General features: G+C 39.5%; 1 protein-coding gene across 7 annotated transcripts in view; it reads left to right on the top strand.

Annotated features, from left to right (window-relative positions):
* LOC124166097 (probable protein arginine N-methyltransferase 6.2) overlaps positions 1-19975 on the top strand; it is a 192062-nt gene that overhangs the window by 85845 nt on the left and 86242 nt on the right. For 3 of the 7 annotated variants that reach the window (XR_006866397.1, XM_046543729.1, XM_046543728.1), the window contains exon 6: positions 17541-17960. Coding sequence is in view for 6 of the 7 variants with exons in the window: in XM_046543729.1 (XP_046399685.1) it covers positions 17541-17944 (404 nt within the window). In the remaining variant the exon portion in view is untranslated. Of the gene's footprint in view, positions 1-17540; positions 18624-19975 lie in introns of those variants that run through there. The other 4 variants (XM_046543731.1, XM_046543730.1, XM_046543733.1 and 1 more) reach the window with 2 other exon arrangements.

Below are 19975 nucleotides of genomic sequence, written 5' to 3'. Positions count from 1 at the left end.
CTCCCACTTCGACAGTCCTGACATTGTTTCCTTCCTCAACATCAGAGTACCTTCCTACCACACCCGATCTACTTCTTTACTCCACATTCCTACACCCAGGCTATCTGTAATTAAGCGCTCACTTTTCCATAGGCTTTCCCTTTTAATAAATACTCTACCGAGTGATATTGATCCGTTTGGTCTGACACTTAAAAATTTTACTCATCGGGCATTAACATATTTATCGCATAAATGACTAGATAGCCGGATAAATGTTTGTTTTTCTTTTTATTCTATTTGAATTTGTAATCCAATAATTATTCTTTAATTATTTAATATTTGTTATTATAAGTGCACTTTAAATTGGCAGTATTGCTGTATGTGTATCTCTTTATTAAAATAAAAAAAATAAAAAATAAAAATAATACAGAAGCAGACAAATATGTTATGATGCTAATGATCATTTTGTCCATGTTATACTAATAAAAGCTGGCGTCGCCGTGCTGGAGAATATTGCACTTCCGTCAACCGCACTGCATGCGATACATGTAATATGGACAAATATTACTTTTCATATTAGCACTCAAAATGGTACGTATACGCCGGTATTCAACTCTATATCAATCTTTAGTTTATTTGAAACAAATTGATTCAAATTTCATTCAATTTTATGCTACATCACACTCTTAAGTGTTGCGAGAATATTTTTCAAATATGTATTTTATCTATGTATTTTCCAAAAATGGGGAAATGCATTTTCAACTATTTTACTTATTAGCCATGTAAAAATATTATTTAAATGTACCTTCAGCAAATCCATTGGTTGTGTCAATTTAAGGTTCTGTAACTTCATAACACTCCTGACGAAAACTTTACAAAAATTAAAAATATTTTTTCTTGACGTGTATTTGACAACTTTATAATATAAACATTATACATTTAAATATACCCAGCATTTGTGAAATAACATTGAAACAATCCAGAAAATTTGCACACTTTAAAAAATTGCTCTTTACATCGAAAAATTTGTGAATCGTGGGCAATGAAACATTGAAAATTATTGCTAAATTTTCAATAATTGACTTTAAATTTAAACAAAAGCTTGAAAACAGTGTACGTAAATACATAATAATATGTGCAAAATAAATGTTTTTCTAGTGTTTTTATCATTTAAATGAACTCTGCAGCTCAAATGCACAAAATGTTTGCTTTTTCCGGGGAAACATTACCTTGCACCAAAAGACAACAGATCCGCCCAATGTGACATTTATGTCACAGACTGTATCTCGGAAACTACACAACCTATCATTGTAATATTTTAAGAATGTAGTAAAAATGAGGCCCTAAGCATTCCCCTAGAATATAAATTTTTAATCTAAAAAAAAATATTTTGAGCGGATCCAGGTTAAAGTTAATAGTATGAGTCACAGTGCCCTATCATTCATTTTTACCTCTTCTGATGAGAAGGTATCAGTTTCATCTGCATCACCCTCTTGCAAATAGCCTGGGGAGATGGCTTCCCAACATCCCCTTTGACGCAATTATTGATTTTGTGGTCACCGACCACGAAAAATAATTCGTTTTATCTAATTTCAAGTACTTTGGCACTGCTTCGTCCTCTGCCATTCCGATTCATCAGCTTCGGCAGCTTCAGCTCGCTTCAACTTGATCCTTTTTCTGGCTTTGCTTATTTTCTTTCGCTTTACTTTTTTGTCTTTCTTTCTTCCGAGCGCTTAAGTCTCATAATCTGTTAAAATATTCTTGTCCTTTTATTCCACCACTGTCACAGACTCAAAATACATACAATCACAATGACAATACAAACATCGAGTAATCAAGTCAACATAACAACAAAAACAAAAGAACACAAATCGTGTGAATGCGAAACATTACAAATGTGACCAACACACACACAAATAAATCCATGTATTTAACAGTTGTCGACCTCCAGAAATTGGGAACTTTGAAGCAGGTAGGCTGAAAAAGTTCAGAACGAGAATGGGTGAGGTGAGAAACGTTTTTATTGTTCTTGTGTAACTCTTTATTTTCTTTAGAAGCTAAGGTCTTCGTAATACAATCCCTGCACGAGCTGGGACCTTATGTTTGATTTTGTAGAAGATGAAAGCATCAGAGGGGGGGAGGTGAGTGCTGAATGGAGGGGGATAGCGGATCATCGGAAATGCACTAATGTTACTATTCTACGGCACTTGGCTTCTCCCTATGGTAGTTCAATCTCCTGGAGAAGACTCAAACTATGTGTCTGTCGTCATTAGACACAAATAACACATTGTAAACACTTCGTCTCATTTTCATCAAATGATTGATGTGGGAAAATTATACGATCGGACCACGATCTTCAAACATTCAATGCGGGAAAACGTTACTTTGGGGAACGATAGATGCGGAAAAAAATTACGTTGTCTTTATGGAACTTTAATAGGGACTAGGAATGGTGAATGATGAATGCAGGTGCCACTGCATACCATTACATGTGTAAAGACAAGGCATAGAACTTTTCTAACTTGCAACTATAAATTGGAATTCTTCTTTGTTTAAGGCATTATGGTAGTGATGGCTGGGAGCCATTCTGGGCGACCGATGCCAATCGTTTTTCGATTGTTTTATAAAAAAAAGTCTATTCATTGTTCACCTCGATAATATCTCTTCCCAAGCTAATGTTGCACAACCAAACCGTCCAAAATTCCTTCTCCTACACTCGCAATCCATTCAATCATCACAATATTGCAAAACCCCTGTACTTCATTCTTTAACAAACCCAATATTTTATCAAACACTTCCTCCACTTAATATGGAAGACTTAATTTTGTGTTTTGAAAAGAATTGAAGCTTCTTCTAAAGATGCAACTAGGTATTAAACAAGTGCAAGGTTTGAGGTTAATACTTTTACCATTACCGATTCTCCCAACGAACTGAAACTTCAGAGGCAAAAGATTTCATACCGTGCCACTTGGAAGTTTCCACGCTCCTACTCAGCAAAGTAAAAAATAATTGCATTCTCTCCCTCTCCACAGCTTCACAGCTGGGTTTACACATCAAAGTTGACTGCTATAGCGGTAAGCGGTATTTCTCAAGCGTGAAATGTTGAGTAATCTACGAGGGCGAAGAATATAATTACAGATTGCTATTTTTCAATTTACTTCTTGTGCGGGATAATTGGTTAGTCAAAATTTCATTTAATTTTATCATAGAGAAGAAAGATAAAATTATTTCTCCTTCGCAACTGTCAATCCTTTTGTTTTTCTATATGAAGCGTATTGGCACTCTTGAGTCCCTTCTTTGTAGAAATTAGTCGCAAGTAATCTTTTTGAAACTACTGCAATAGCAGCCTCCTTCGACTTGTGAACCCACCTAAGAGTACTAATCTGATGCTCGTTTAGTTAATCTCCCTGTTTTGACTGCGACTGGTGAGAGCTGGAAAGATGGGCCTTCGTTTGAGAGTATCACTCCCCATTCCACTTTCTGCGACGTTGCCATTGTTGGGAGGTTGGAGCGGGGTGAGGGGAAGTAAGAAATTCGAATTGGCTCGAATCACGTCCTTCGTCATCGTTTTGGGCCTGCAGTACTCCATGGTGGACCCATTTTAGGCCACGTGAATTGACATAGAACTGTGGGTCTCAAGGTGATTGTGGAAGAAAGGTGCAACCACAGGATGACCAATTTAGAATTTTTATGTTTTAGCATAGAGTAAGTATATATAGAGAGCTCACCACACGTACAAAAATCGTATACGTTTTTGGTGTAGTTCTAGAGCGATTAACCAGATGTCACTAGAAGAATTTTGGCAATTTTTTTAATTTGCTCGTTCCACAAGTCTAAAAATATATTCTGGAGCAGAAAGGGTTGCTACATTAAGTGGAGACATTAATTATTCGATTTTGTTTATAACAATTGTTATAAAAAATATTTTCTCGAATTTCGGCTAGTTACTTGACTTTTCCGAGTTTATATTCCTAATCCATTTTCCGGCAGACTGTTCTTAGTATAAAGTTGAAACTTGCAGGAAATGTTCATAGCACATTTTTTTCCATACTAGTAAACTTTAATTTGTTCATAACTCAGTTTCAACGTTGTTATGTGTGTTTATATATCTTTCGGACGAAATATTTGGAATTTTGCAGGGTAAAAATCAATCGCCTGCTAACTTTCGTATCTTACGATATAGGTCCATATATGCTGCGTATGAAATTTGGACAAAACTATAAATTTATTTTTGGTGAAAGAGTTGTAACTTTATCTCAATTACAAAGGGAGTTATGCATTTTTAATGGCCGCACCTCGTCAGGCTTTCCTTACTGGCCTGGGTCTACGCAGAAAGCTCCCGCCTCCTAAGGAGTTCGTTTTGCCATCAGATAGGTTGGCGAGGCGAGGGTTTTGTTTTGACGAGATTTTCCGTGAGGGAAGATCTTTTCGCTTCCAGAGACAATATAAATCTTATTGATGGTCATCGCATCGTTGAACGATCAACCCAGTAAACACGTATGACTCATGCGTGAGGTCGTAAAGAAGTCTGACGAATTTGTAGGACTCCTACAAAAGAGTCCCAAATGGCCTCATAATGATGTCTCCGTGAGGTCATATGCACTCGTATAGGAATTCTTTTCTCGGTCTCACACGACTCTGAAGGAGCTCAGTCAAGAGGTCTTATAGGACTCCTATAACAGTTCCAATATGATATAGGCGCAAATGTGGCGCCTCCACGTGTGTGATAATGGAACTACCTGGAGAACCAGAAAAATTACCCACTTCGTAATAATTCCGATAGATGGCTTTGAAATAGCCTACAAAAACGCCGGGGCCCCTACCAGCCCATTAATTAAGATTTCAAAATACTTTACTCACCTTTATTTAAGAAAATTCTCCGATGACATAAGTACCCAACGTATCCAATTAAAATAAAGCAAAATAATACATTTAATGAGAACCATAGGTGGAAATACGGCAGAAAAACAAAATGGAATAGACAACTTCATGATATTTATAAATTTATTCTTCATAATATTAAGTCAATAAACAAACATCACGAGTTTTTGAATTCTTCCTCTCTGCATACTTTACGCGGGCTCTGCTTGATACAGCCACTGCCTCTCCACTCTCTCCAAGGCGACACTACTTGCTGATGTCGGGTTCCATTTCATAAGAGAGGCTGCAAAAAAACATTGAACTTAAGTTTGTTGAGAGTTATAATTGATAACATGATAACATCAAATAAACCAGATAAAGACTATTTATCTCATTAGCAGTCCCTAAATACTCCCAGGGCCGGTTTTAGCACCGAAGATGACCGTTTTAACTTGGTTAATTTTAGGAGTAACCGAATTAGTGAACTACTTTTGTTTAACTCTTACACTTAATTACATTCCTATTGCATTAGAATGCTCTTAGACGTTAACTTAAATACATGGTGAACGTTATTTCCATGCTTTATCGTTCCATAAGTTACATTACGAAGTGAAATCAAGCAAATTATAAATCGGTTAGCACTTTTGTTTGTTTACGTCATGATTTTGAGAAATGAGAAGTATATAAACTTCAATGATCTTAGGGAAAACTGTTTTGTGAACCCGAGATAATAAAAACATTGCTGGAACACGTACTAGATATATATTAGCGGAGATAATTTAAAATGCGATAACAGCAAATTTATAAGGATACGATGAAAGAATGAAATAAAACATGAACAACAACAAAGGCACGTTACAAAACGTGTTCCACCTAAATATTTTACATGGATATATTTACCGATAATCAATGATACGCATGAACTTAACCAGCTTTGAAAATAGTATAATTAATGGATTTTCTCATTAACAAGTGGATAAAGAATCGGACACATAAAATCATTGAAACTTACCTTCCAAGTCTCCGTGCACGTAACACATCATGATGTCCACAAGGTTCGTGCCGATCTCATATCCGATGGAATCCTGATTCACGTTCGTAGACACAAGGAAAAACACGAGCAAGAACTATAGGCCATGAAGTACACACGACATTAATCATAAACTAGACGTCTGAGCTCAAGGCAGTAGAATAACACGACAACACAATGGCGGACCTAGCGGAAAGTGGAGGTGTCAGCTTATTTAATAGAATCGGAGGGAGAAGTTTACGAACCCATCTCTTAACATAAAGAGTTAATTGAAGGAAGAAAAAATATTATACACGCAGAAATATATAATTACGATTGAAATTATAATTCATTAACATATACATGACTTGATTTTTCAGGCCTCGTGTGTGTGTGATCTTGAAGACCCCATGAAGTGTGAGGTCTTCAAGACTTCATGAAGAATGCGGTCTTAAAGACATCATTCATGTGACCTCATGAAGTGTGAGGTCTTAAAGGCCCTTTCATGTCTCTTAATGTGAAATCTTAAAGGAGTCCAACGTATGAGTTCATGTAAGACCTCATTACGAATACTGTGTTGACTGGGAACATATCGAATGAAATACATTTCGCGTAGTGTGCTTCAGAACTTCAGATAGGAAATACCTCACTTTGGTGAAGTGTAAATGCTATTTACAACACGGTGAAGTGTAAATGCTATTTACAAGTGCCGGAATATTACAATAAAAAGGGAATGCGAGATTGGATCTCTACACTGAACAACAATGCACTGTTTGCCTTTCGCTAACGGCCATAGCATGGAAGAAGGAGGGGTCTATTCGTATGCATTTAATGTCTTGTGTTTTTATCCCAAGTTATTTTAGAATTATAGTGGCATATTTTAGACGTCTGATAAGGAGATGCATAATTCATTGCTGTTGTCTACTATTATTGCCTAGACAAGGCCATTTGGGGTAGAGCCAGTGGCTTAAAACCGTTGGATAGTTTTTATTTCAACGGATCGAGATCATAAATAACTTTGTAGTTATTTTGAAGCCACGGTGGTCCATATCTGGTATAACGTCGCAACTAGACGTTTTGAATATAAAGGTAGTGGTGTCTATGTCGCTGTGGGCGTCAGCCATTTTGAAATTGGCGCCGATGAGGGAGAATTGGCCACCAGAGTGCAGCACTGTAAATTTATACCCATTAGCCTTATGGGAGCTGCGCTTCCTCTCCTCCTTCTTCCATGGTCATAGCCTCTTCACCACAGTTGGTAACTAAAGCTTAAAAGTATTTGGTAATGAATTCCTAAGCGCGCAGCTTCAAACGAACACAAAGAGGAATGGATCAGCAGTAGCATTTTTGGGAATAGGGGTGGTCGGTGACCTTGATTTGTTTGCTCGATAGCGGGATGAGTAATGGCCCATTCTGTTACCACGTCGAAAATGGAAAGGTTTCTTTCGGCTGTACCAGTTTTCTACTTCAGGTCTTACGTATGGGGCCGGGGATCATCTAATGCATGTTTTTGTCTTTCCTTGAGACCTCATTCTGGTCATAGTTGTGATAATCGTCGTCTCGTCAATAACAAGACGCATTGTCGTTTGAGGAAAGTTTTGTTTTAAGCGTTAGCATTTAGTTGAGGTTCTTAAAAGTAAAACAAATAGCGGCGGCGATTGGGCCCGGGTTCACTCATTGCTTAAATTCTTGCCTCATTATATCATATTATATTATATCATATTTCGGCCCCCCCAGGGGCCGAAAAACTAAATATCCAAAGATACATTTTATGCGGTGAGCATTTATATTGCAATATCGAATGGAGTATTTTTGGCATATTCTAATTGTAAGTTGCTGCGGCACTAGAAAAATATGGCGATTCAAAACTATCCGCCCTCCCCTTTTTCGGAATTAAACCTCCTATTATGCAGTTTTGCGTAGAAACTGCAAGCAAAATTTGCTTCGTAGGCCTCATGGGGAATCCTAATTCGTAGGCTAAAATATGTTATCGCGTTAGAATCTTGAGTTATCCATTCATTAATTGTTATAAAACATTTGATTCTATGTATATTAGATATTGATTGCTTTTCGTACACATTTTAACAGTCCAAAACCTATTTTTTGTCTTTGATAACAAGTTATTCATTTAAATACAGATTTTCAACACTAATACAGGATTTGTTATAATCATGCAACATAAAGTAGGTTCGAAGATTTTCGCGGCGTTGATCAGATTATCTCTGCATTCTCTTCGGGTTTCCACCGCGTCCGTCGGCTTTTGTCGAAACTGTTCTCGCCAAAAGGCAACGGACGCGGTGGAAACCCGAAGAGAAGGCAGAGATCATGCAACATAAAGTTTTAAGTCCAAACTTCGAACTGCAACCGACCTGTTGACGAGCCTTTCGGGAGGTACTTCCTCTGAGTGGCTGAAATGTCATCTATCAATGATTTTCCCGAGGTGTAACCCTCATTTTCCTCCATTGCTGGGGACTTATGTCCCGACGAGTAAAAACTAGTGATGTGTTTATAGAAGGTTAAAAAACTTCCATCTGATGTAAAAACATTTCGACGGAGTCGACGTACAAGTAGCCCTCCGGCGCGAGAATGTAGGAAAATAAAATTGAGCAATATATATAATTATATTACCTTTGCTAATCCAAGTAAATCTCACCGAATGAAAGTTAATCACAACCAAGTTGATTTTGATCAATCAATTAGAAGGTAAACGAAGAAGATTTTACTATTTCCAAAGCAGAAAAAGGAACAGTGTGCTAATCCGTAATAAGGTCTCATGCATCGCCAAATGTGATGCTGTGTTGGAGGATACCTCATTCGTGATTCTCCCCCGTGATCCAACGGATAGATTCCAAAAAAGTGTTAAAAAAGCTTTATCTTCCTGCTGTAATTTTATAAATTAGCCCCTAAATTAAATATCATCTGTAGGCAATTGCCTGGTTTTTCACCAAAATATAGTATTAATAGCCCCATCATTTTGCCACAGAAACTTCAACACCTCATACGTCACCATCCAACTCCAAGCTAGTTTCATTTGACCTAAAAAATCTATTTACTTCTGTACCTGTACAAACAACTTTGTTACTTATTGAGAGACCACAATATTAAAATCAGTGTGTCTTGTGAACTTCATTGCCTAATGGAACAGAGTGCCAGCCAAAATTATTTTTTGTACAATAAGAATATTTATCACCAAACAGACGGCCTTGCGATGTGGTATTCCCTTTCACCTGTAATAGCCGAAATATTTACGGACAATTCAAAACGCCAATTATTTGATTCGGGCATTCTATCTCATCTAACATCTTCTGGTACCGCTAAGTATGTTGAGTACATCATTTGCCGCTGGACCGGAATTGTCAGACAATTAGATAATTTCACACAATAATATAATATGAATGATAATCCACAATGAAATCAATTGCAATTTCAAATGGCTACAGCTTTAATACTTAAACTAAAATCCTTCAGAGAAAGTTGAAAACGCGAGCTATTTCACAGCTTTGCTCCCTTCCCCCATCACAGAGAATTCTAAAAATTGGTGCCGGTCATTTTTTGTGGGAGACCTTTCCAACAGGCTTGCAAACAAATTCCCCAAAAATAAATTCAATGTTTCTTTTTACAACCCTTGCACTCTCGGTGAAGTTCTGTGTCGTAACAAAGACAAAATAGAACCCATCCATCAATCCGGCATTTACAAAGTTAATTGTGAATCATGCCACTTGAGTTTCATTGGTCGAACAGGCAGAAGTTTTATTATGAGAATGAAAGAACATAGAAGGTGCAGGAAACTGGGATGAAACGTCACTTATCGCCAAACATTTGGTACAGACTTTTCATTCTTGTCATTTTCAACCAGAACTTTCTCCACCCCTTCAGTAACGGCACAAGGCTTGATGTTTTAGAGCAGTTTGAAATAGTACAAATTTATACAAATATTCTTATTAGATATTAGATGTTCCCGTGGACATACCCCGTTAAAACGGTCTAAGGCTCCGCTACGCGGTGTCATAAAACGTCCGTTTTCGCAGTAAAATCCTTAGGGTGAGGGATCGGAGAGTAAAGAAGGTATTAGTCTCAGCTGGTATCTTTCTGGTAGGTCTTTTGTATGATTCCCGGGAAAACAAGTCACTTTTTCGAAGTGTGAACGCTTTTAATAGAAGCATGGTCTTCGATCGTATCCAAAGAAAACGAAATGAACTTCAATGAAACGTGCACTCACCTCGGCAAAAATACTTCCACTGTCTTCACCACAGACCATTTGAGAATCGGTGTCTTGAAGCAAAACATAAAAACGGTGAATGCTGAGCGTTAAAACCCATACAGTTTCAATAACATTACCGCGTCGCGGCTAATCCAACTCCCGACGCGCGCAGACGAACCCTGCCGCACGATCGATAAATCAATGTAATTTTCGGCGTCGCAAACTTATTTCCAAGATAACTGCATAAACACCTAAAAAAATCTTCAAAGAATGCTCTCATATAAGTTACTTTGCGTGACTTTGCCGAAAAATCATTTGAAACTCTACCTCAATGTAGAACTTTGTCGCAAAACAGTATCCGCCATTTTGTAACTGCACGGTAAGAATTGATCGATGATATTCTTAAAGATTACTGAAAATTAAAGAAAGAAAACCATGCCAACAGATTATGTGGTTTTTTATTCTGCATGAATCCACCTACAACTTCACCTTCTACTTACTTTGGAAGATTTTCAGAGAAAATTGAAGACGGGCGTTTTTATGGAACGTTGCTCACGTTTAAGCCTGTGTATCTCAGAATCGGGTAGGATATTTGTAAAATTAAATGCATATCCTTAAATTTCAATTAGTTTTGAGTATACCTGCGAAGTTTCAAGTTTATAACTCAAAAAAAGTCATTTTGTAATTTTGTCCGGCTTTTTTCGATTACCGCCCACTGTGCGATATCCAACGGTCAAATTTGAATCAAAATATTTGCATCAAAATTTGATGCAACTAACGCGCACCCTATCCCACGGTCAAAATTTCATCCTACTGGCTTTTGGTACTATCATTTGTACAAAACACCGTTTTGTCCAAATGGATAGGGCAGGTTCTAAATTTTCATCCAATAGGATGAAACCAACCATTCACTGGGCCCTTGACAAAAAAGCATCGCCAAGCGCTGACACAGAGGCCACATAGGTGAAGCCGGTGTCCCTCGGTCAAATTTGCATCAAAATATTTGTCCAAAAATTTTGATGCAAATTGCAAATATTTTGATGCAACTGGACGGGGGTGTCCCACGATGCATATCATTTGGACGAAAAGGAAAAGGAAAAAGACGATATTTATGTAAACAAATTTGGAAGCTTATGGAAGTGAAGGATTCTGTCTTTTTTAGCAGGCGAAATTGTCTGAACAGGCCTCTTGAACATTAAAGAGGCGAAAAAAAGAAAACAGAAGGAATGCTGAACTTGGCCTTGGCTGGAAAGGGGGTATGAAAGCGTTGGAATAAGCATGCTAAACATGATGGAGAAGGAATTGGTCGCCGATGTTCCCGTATATTATCGATAATAATTGACGATAAGTGAGGATATTTGCATGTCCCTTATTAGCAAGGCTGAGGGCAGAATAAAACGGCAGGATACAAACGTGAGGCAGTTTATTCCCGCGGTGAAAATATTATTAATAATTAGATGGATATTGTGGTTGAGAAGATGTTATGAATAGTGCTGTAAACGTGCATTTAAATCAAATTTTTCCTCTCCTAATCTAGCAGTTGCTAAAGACCAATTTTTGCTCATTTTTACTTTTAGAACCACACCAGGCGATGAAATAGACGATCACGAACGTATATATATATTCGGAATTATGTTTTGTGAATTCACTTCGCGGTATGGTGACATTATAAATTCAAAAGTAAACCATTTAGTATTCAATACAGTACTAATGAAAAAACTCAACCGGTTTCGATATTTTCAGGTATTTATCTAGAGGTTTACGATAACGCTAATGACCTGAAAAGAAGGAAACCGGTTGGGTTTTTAATGCATACTGTGTGGAATACAACAAAGTTCTCAAATGAGCATTTTAATTAATAAAATAAATATTTTATGGACACAAAAATAAACTTTGTTGTATTCCACACAGTATGCATTAAAAACCCAACCGGTTTCCTTCTTTTCAGGTCTTTAGAGTTAATTGTATTGTATTCGATCGCTTCTCAGAACGACTTCAATCGCGTTTTGGTAATCTATTGAAGTAAATACGATAGGCTGCATGCTCTGCTAATGGGAAAATCCACTACCGGCTTCCCTTTCTTTCAATCCGAAGTGGCAAGAGACCCGTTTCCCGAACACATGCCGGACCTTAGGGACGTGGGAAGTGGTCCTTAGTCGGGACCTTTTGTTATCTTAACTTGGTGCACCACCCAACTTGAGTTTATTGCTTTCCTAGGGGGGGTCTGACCTGCAATTGAAGCTTCACGTGTTAATAGGTGAGGTCTTTACCCTCCACCCGCCTCCTTTTGGACGAGTTGTATTGCAGGTCCGCCGCTAGCATGCATTTTCGCACAAAATCTAAACATTTCACATTCTCTTTACGGGGTCCAACCCTACCCCTACAATTTAAAGAAAAATTAATTCCCCAAGGCCGTACTCTTTGATGGGCAGATTGCTAAGGGAGGTAATTGCGAACGGGAGGTAATGGCAAGATAAGACACTAACTGAAAATACAAACGTGAAACTCACCCACGCACCTCGCGGATTTGCTCAAGGGAACAAATGACCGCGTGGGACACACGCACTCAGGTTTGTGGAGCCCTCGCTCACGACAGTGACCCACTCACACAAAAGAAAAAAACCAAATAAAAAACACGCTCTCAGTCACGCACCTCGCGGATTTGCTCAAGGGAACAAATGACCGCGTGGGACACACGCACTCACGCACTCAGGTTTGTGGAGCCCTCGCTCACGACAGTGACCGTCACACACACAAAAGAAAAAGACAAAATAAAAACACGCTCTCAGTCACGCACCTCGCGGATTTGCTCAAGGGAACAAATGACCGCGTGGGACACACGCACTCACGCACTCAGGTTTGTGGAGCCCTCGCTCACGACAGTGACCGTCACACACACAAAGGAAAAAGACAAAATAAAAACACGCTCTCAGTCACGCACCTCGCGGATTTGCTCAAGGGAACAAATGACCGCGTGGGACACACGCACTCACGCACTCAGGTTTGTGGAGCCCTCGCTCACGACAGTGACCGTCACACACACAAAGGAAAAAGACAAAATAAAAACACGCTCTCAGTCACGCACCTCGCGGATTTGTTCAAGGGAACAAATGACCGCGTGGGACACACGCACTCAGGTTTGTGGAGCCCTCGCTCACGACAGTGACCGTCACACACACAAAAGAAAAAGACAAAATAAAAACACGCTCTCAGTCACGCACCTCGCGGATTTGCTCAAGGGAACAAATGACCGCGTGGGACACACGCACTCACGCACTCAGGTTTGTGGAGCCCTCGCTCACGACAGTGACCGTCACACACACAAAGGAAAAAGACAAAATAAAAACACGCTCTCAGTCACGCACCTCGCGGATTTGTTCAAGGGAACAAATGACCGCGTGGGACACACGCACTCACAACACTCACTCGCAACACAAGAAACGCATACAAGACAGCACGACACTAACCTCATCCAAAGACCAAAAATACGTAAAACTGCCATTTGACCCCACGTCCACTAAAGGACTCGAAGGTGTTTTCAGAAAACACAACATTAAACAGTGTTATGTGTCGAACAATAAACTCATAACCCTCCTTGGAAACCCTAAAGACCAGATTGAACCCCTGCAGAAGTCCGGAATATACAAAGTCACCTGTCCCGAGAGCAATATAGCCTATATAGGGCAGACACGTAGGAACTTAAACACCCGCTTCAAAGAGCACATTGCGTGCTTTAGACTCGGCCACTTCAATAAATCATCCGTAGCGCATCATATGGCCTCCAATTCTCATCCTATCACCATTAATGACATCAGCCTTATAAAACACGCCCCTGACTATTTATTAGACTTTTACGAATCTATACACATACAAAAACACCAAGGCAAAACCATGAACAGTGACCAAGGTCCAGCAACATCTTGCCTTTTTTCCCTGATTTCAAAACACAAAACATCTAATAACGGCTTTCTTCCAACCGCTCCGTAATTTTCCATTTCCCCCCTTTTTTCCTTATCCCAACGACTTCCTTACCCCCACTCCTTCCCCCACCTCCGCAATTCTTGACCCTCCTTAGTATTGGCTACTCACCTCCCCCAACCCTTGACGTTCGACCAATTACATCAACCTCTCCATCAACGAGCATTACTACGCTCAAAATTGCAATACTTTTGAACATTCTCCTTTGAGGAGGCCTGCTTGGCAGGAGAAACACCTGGTGTCAGGAGATACTTCTTGGGCACTTTTACCCTTCTACCTTCCCCACTCCCGTGTGTGTGACGGTCACTGTCGTGAGCGAGGGCTCCACAAACCTGAGTGCGTGAGTGCGTGTGTCCCACGCGGTCATTTGTTCCCTTGAGCAAATCCGCGAGGTGCGTGACTGAGAGCGTGTTTTTATTTTGTCTTTTTCCTTTGTGTGTGTGACGGTCACTGTCGTGAGCGAGGGCTCCACAAACCTGAGTGCGTGAGTGCGTGTGTCCCACGCGGTCATTTGTTCCCTTGAGCAAATCCGCGAGGTGCGTGACTGAGAGCGTGTTTTTATTTTGTCTTTTTCTTTTGTGTGTGTGACGGTCACTGTCGTGAGCGAGGGCTCCACAAACCTGAGTGCGTGTGTCCCACGCGGTCATTTGTTCCCTTGAGCAAATCCGCGAGGTGCGTGGGTGAGTTTCACGTTTGTATTTTCAGTTAGTGTCTTATCTTGCCATTACCTCCCGTTCGCAATTACCTCCCTTAGCAATCTGCCCATCAAAGAGTACGGCCTTGGGGAATTAATTTTTCTTTAAACTGTTTAACGGCCGTAGTTCGTTCAATCCCTTCTACCCCTACAAGTTATCTGGGGGAATGGCCACATTTCCATGGCTCTTCTTTTTAACTCCGTCCAAATAGCGGTCAAAACATTTTGGTACCCTTCAGTTTCTCCTTTTCTGTCGATTTGAACGCATACCCATTACTAATTGAGAAGTCCTATTTTGGCCACAGTTTTTGTGTTTAACAGTGATCTCACAAAGAAGTTATAGTGATGTGATAACTAAAAAAATGTGATTCAGTAATTTATTAGTTCCTGACAACCACATAAATAAGGATTATTGAGCAGGTATACTGTTTCATTTATTTCCGTTTCTAGTTTCCGTTTTTTTAAATTGGTCTGAGACGAGGCACGCACTATTTTTCATATTTTCCCTTCTATTTTATATTTAAACTTTGTAGAAAGAGGACTGTTGTGTAGCTTTTTACAAACCTGTGTAATTATTGTTGACTGTCAAAAATTTCATGGACATTTACGCGGCGAGAACTGCACGGAAAAATGCTGGAGAAAAAAGAGAAAACCATAGTTGCTCGAAAAATAATTTGAATGCATATCTAGGGGGTTGTTTCAGATTACACGGAGATGAAAGGCAAAACTTGAGCTTATTAATTTTTTGAACATGATTTTTTTTATTCTGACGAGAGAAGATGGCGAGCTAGTTCACGATCAATCTCTTTTTTTAGAGGAATGGCAACTGGTTGAACAAAATTGTTGATTTCCCTGATGTATTTCTCAACCTTCCAAGCACCTCGGGTTCGTATTTTCCTAGTATTTTAATGGTGACATGGGGTCCCCTGGGATATTGTTCTAGTAGTCTCATTTTTTAACAGGTACATCCGATATACAAAGGGGTAGGCCAAGTAAACAATTCACTGACGTTACTACGCGCTCCAAAATTAGGAAAACGAAGCTGCTTGAAGTCAAGTAATTTGCAGGAGTAGAAGAAGAGTTAATCCTTCAATTCTCAACAATTTTGAGATCTCTGTCTTGCGGATTATTGATTGATCCGGTAAAACTTAAGAAGTTCTGCTTAGATACAGCGTAAAATTTTGTGAGACATTATGGATGGTTTTACATGCCACCCACGGAGCACAAAGTGCATACATGGTGCAGATGTAATCGAGTCGGCTCTTCTTCCTATTGAAGAACTATCGGAGGAGGCCCAGGTATCTCGCAATAAAGATATTAGAAAATACCGCGAGCGTTACGCGAGAAAAATATCTCGAATTCATACGAATGAGGATATTTTCCGGTGACTGATCCTGACATCGAACCCTTTTATTAGCACATTAGGAACTGACTGAACAAATGTTGGGGCCTTAAAGATCTTTCGCAGGAGGTTCGTGATCTTGGTCTTGCTAGAGTCTCAAAATTCTGCGAGCGAATACGAAGAGAGGGATGGGTGGGATTGGGAAGAATCTGATGATGAATAATTATAATACATAATCCGTAAAGTAATAAATCATTAACCATGCTTATATGAGAATAAAAGAGTCACTTAAATACTATTTTGACATTTATTTAAAAATTACTTTTAGTCCATACAGAAGAACCTCACGAAATCTGGAAATCGCACCTCTTTAACGTAAGTCAATGAACCCAACAACCCTCTTTTTAGCCTTCTTTATTTATTGACTAATTTCAAAGATCATTAACTCATACTTCATAACTAATTATCATTTATTTTCATGTTTTATCATGATTTGCGTTCGTCTATGCAGTCAGCGTTACGATTAGCCATATAATAAGTTAAAGTTCCACGTATCGCCTAAAATAATATTTTTTCGCAAAAATAACTGCAGAAATGAAAGTACCATGCCAAAAAACGTGTAGAGAGCAATTTTTAAAGACATCCAACGAAAATATGATTTTGGTCAAACTTTTTCGCGATCTGGGCCTTTGTGCGCCGCCTCTCCTTCTATGCTCTCTCAGTCTTCCCTTCCTTCGATGCTTGGGGTACTGACAGAGTTTGGAAGACGGGGAGCGGGAAGGAAAGGGGATAGGCGAGGTGACCTTGAAGAAAAAGACCCTCTCGCCTCTGGCTAGCTACTCTCGTGCCACCTTCCTGCTTTTTGAGAATTAAAACTGTCGATACGATTTCCTCCTATGCCGTGAGCCCTCTATAATATACTTACTCTATGGTTTTAGCTTGGAGGCAAGTTATAATTAGCCAAAGTCCAACATGATTTTCTCGATCACGTGAGGACACATTATTATTTATTTCCGTCCTATATGTGAATAAACGTCTCCTAAATACAATGAAGAAAACTGCAAGTCTCCATCTCTGCTAGTTGTTCCGCAATCGAGTGGTATGTGAACTCTGCCAGAGGGAAAAAACGATTGGCATCGGTCGCCCAGAATGGCTCCCAGCCATCACTACCGTAACGCTTAAGTGTATGTTTGTATTTTAATATCTGTTTGCCTCTGATGATAATGCACCATGTCAAAAGCATGGTTGGTTTGATAAATTATGTAGAAATACGAAGTCCTTGCTTTTTATTCACAACTATCTTAACCCCTACGCCTTTATGTCATGTTGGGCGTTGAGGACAAACATATCTAGAGCTGAAGTTGGCATAATTTGTTGATAACCATGTCGACAATTAATCTTTTACAGTAGCATTTGCATAATTTTATCATCTCCAGACTTTGTAATACATGGTGTTAAAATACCTTTTGCCATTTTCTAGGGGGTGAGTCTGGAGAGGTGAGCACAGATTACAGTGGTCTCTGTCTTTGGTTTGACGTCCACTTTCCGGTTAATGACATTGTGCTTTCTACGTCGCCTCTGCACCCTCCAACCCACTGGAAGCAGACGCTGGTGTTGTGGCCCCCACGCTCGGACCCGTGGGTGCCTCAGTGGTCTGTTGAGAGTGGAGAAGTGGTTGGCTTTGAGGTGAGTCTGCGTCGCGATGCCGACTGCTCACGCCGCTATGCCATGCACGTTCAGGCACTTGACCCGTGCGTGGAGCAGCACCCAGTGCCGTGTGAGTGCGGCACGGCCCGCTGCACCGTCATTGCCGCTTTTTTGAAGCAGCAGGGGGATGGGGATTCGAGCAGAAGTTCATTCAGCACGGATGGGGAAGAGGATTGAATAGACTAGAAATTAGGTAATTGTCTGCAGACCATTTGCATGGAGCGGTCGTGTAAAAAAATAAATAAATAACTCTACAGAATGTTATGAAGCGTTAAAAATGCAGAGAGAAATAGGAAAAACATGGAAATGAATGCAACTTGTGAGTATTTTGTATTTAACACAGTACCAACATAAAAAAATATAGATGGAGATAATTTTACAATTTTTATGAAAATATACTCTCCATGAATTCTTTAGTGCTGTGAAACCAGATGTCATGAAGCAAATCTTTTATTTTGGTTTTGAATTTTTTAATGTCCAGAGATACAAAATGTGGTGGAATTCTTTTGTATGTATGAATGAAATCCTGTGTGAGTACTACTATTAACTCTTTTTGAGTTTCTGTGGCAGTTCTTGTGCAACGAAGGCTTGGATTGCTTGTGAGGACTCTTCCCCTCATGTGCTTTCTCTCAAGAAATGTCTGTGCCCTTGCACACTGTGGGTTGTTTAGTGTTATTCAAAGAATAAGCATGTACTGGCCAGCGGCTTGCTTTCCCCAAGTCGTCAGGAATGGCACTAATTGTGCAAAAATTCCACAGAGGAGAAACCATGTGCCTATGCAATCTTCTCTCGATTTTCCGTGGTAGTGGATGTGTACGGTTAAGTCCAGATAATAAAAAACCCAGTTAATCGAGAATCTTCTAAATGTGGTTGTGATATCAACATTTTACACAAAACATGGAATTTATTTTGCATAAAGTTGATGAGGTGTTTACCAAAAGGAAGCACTTTGAAAAACAGAAATAATTCTTTAATTAACAAAATGTAGAGATGGGTAAAAAAGAACCGAACTGTCAAAAACGAACTGTTCACTGTGATGAACCGGTTATAAATGAACAGTTCTCTAAAACTCCCAGTTCACTGTTCATGACTGCACTGCTCACGTGCGGTGTATTTGGTCCATCAGGTATGCTCACCAAGAGGTATCTGGAAATGCAGCTCACTGCTTCAAGTGCGTGGTGGCTACAACAGATGGCGGGTAAGATGCAAGGCCACTGAAGTGCGCCATAGACGACCGAGCCCCTCCCCTTCTTTCTCTACCATTCCCCTCCGTCCACGAAAAAGAACGGGGGCCGATTGTGTAACTTGGCTACCTTTCGATCATTAGAGATCCGTTCACTCTCGATTAAGTTCTCGGTATTCGAACGTAAGCCGTATGTGCGATTGTGTATGGACGATCGTCAGCAAGCAATCAAAAGTTACGACGTTGTGATATTTACTTGAAATTGGGAATACGTTTTGCGATTGTTTTCTTTCTGCTCATGCGCAGTAAGGCTGCGAGTGCCTGCGGTTGTTTTGAATAGCGAAACTAACTTAACAATATTGGTTTCAGAGACAATTGACCAATTAAGTTTATATTATTGAAAGAATTTCACTTTGCTTACAAAGCATTCTTGTTCTGCTCAATATTAAACGCATTCATTTCTGTTAGATAGTTGCTTCCATTCGGAACAGCAGACTTTTAGTAAGGCAGAGCTGATTTTTTTTAAATGTCGCCGTGAGTGTCTTTTTCGGTACTTTAGCATTTTACGAAATGAGAACTTGTATCAGTATTTTATTTAGTTGGTTCATTTAGAACAAGTGCGCGAATGGACATGAAAACTGTGGCTTGGAAGTAAACTTGAACGCTGATTGCATTGAGTAATTAATTCCATATGAAGCATCTAAACGTATTCCTCTATCGCCTTGTGTGCTAATTGATTTCAATTTCACCTTTTTTTAATTTTCCGAAGTTATATTTATTCCACCATTCATTCCTTAAATAATGAATGGTGTTAGATAAAATTACAAATTACTCAATTGTCTAATTCTGATACCAATATTGTTTGTCGGCCTCGGTGGCGCCGGGGTAATGCCCCCGACTGCCAACCTAGAGGTCACGGTTTCAAATCCCGCCTGGATGGTTTAACAACCATTAGGGGCATAGATGTACGCGATTGTTGAAAACAAGTAAATTGTAAGAAAGGAATAAATAGTCTTAAATTCGCT

Source organism: Ischnura elegans, chromosome 9, assembly GCF_921293095.1.
Source record: "Ischnura elegans chromosome 9, ioIscEleg1.1, whole genome shotgun sequence".
Lineage (NCBI taxonomy): Eukaryota > Metazoa > Arthropoda > Insecta > Odonata > Coenagrionidae > Ischnura > Ischnura elegans.
The sequence above is the reverse complement of the archived record's forward strand: the minus strand, read 5'-3'. Positions and strand labels throughout refer to the sequence as shown.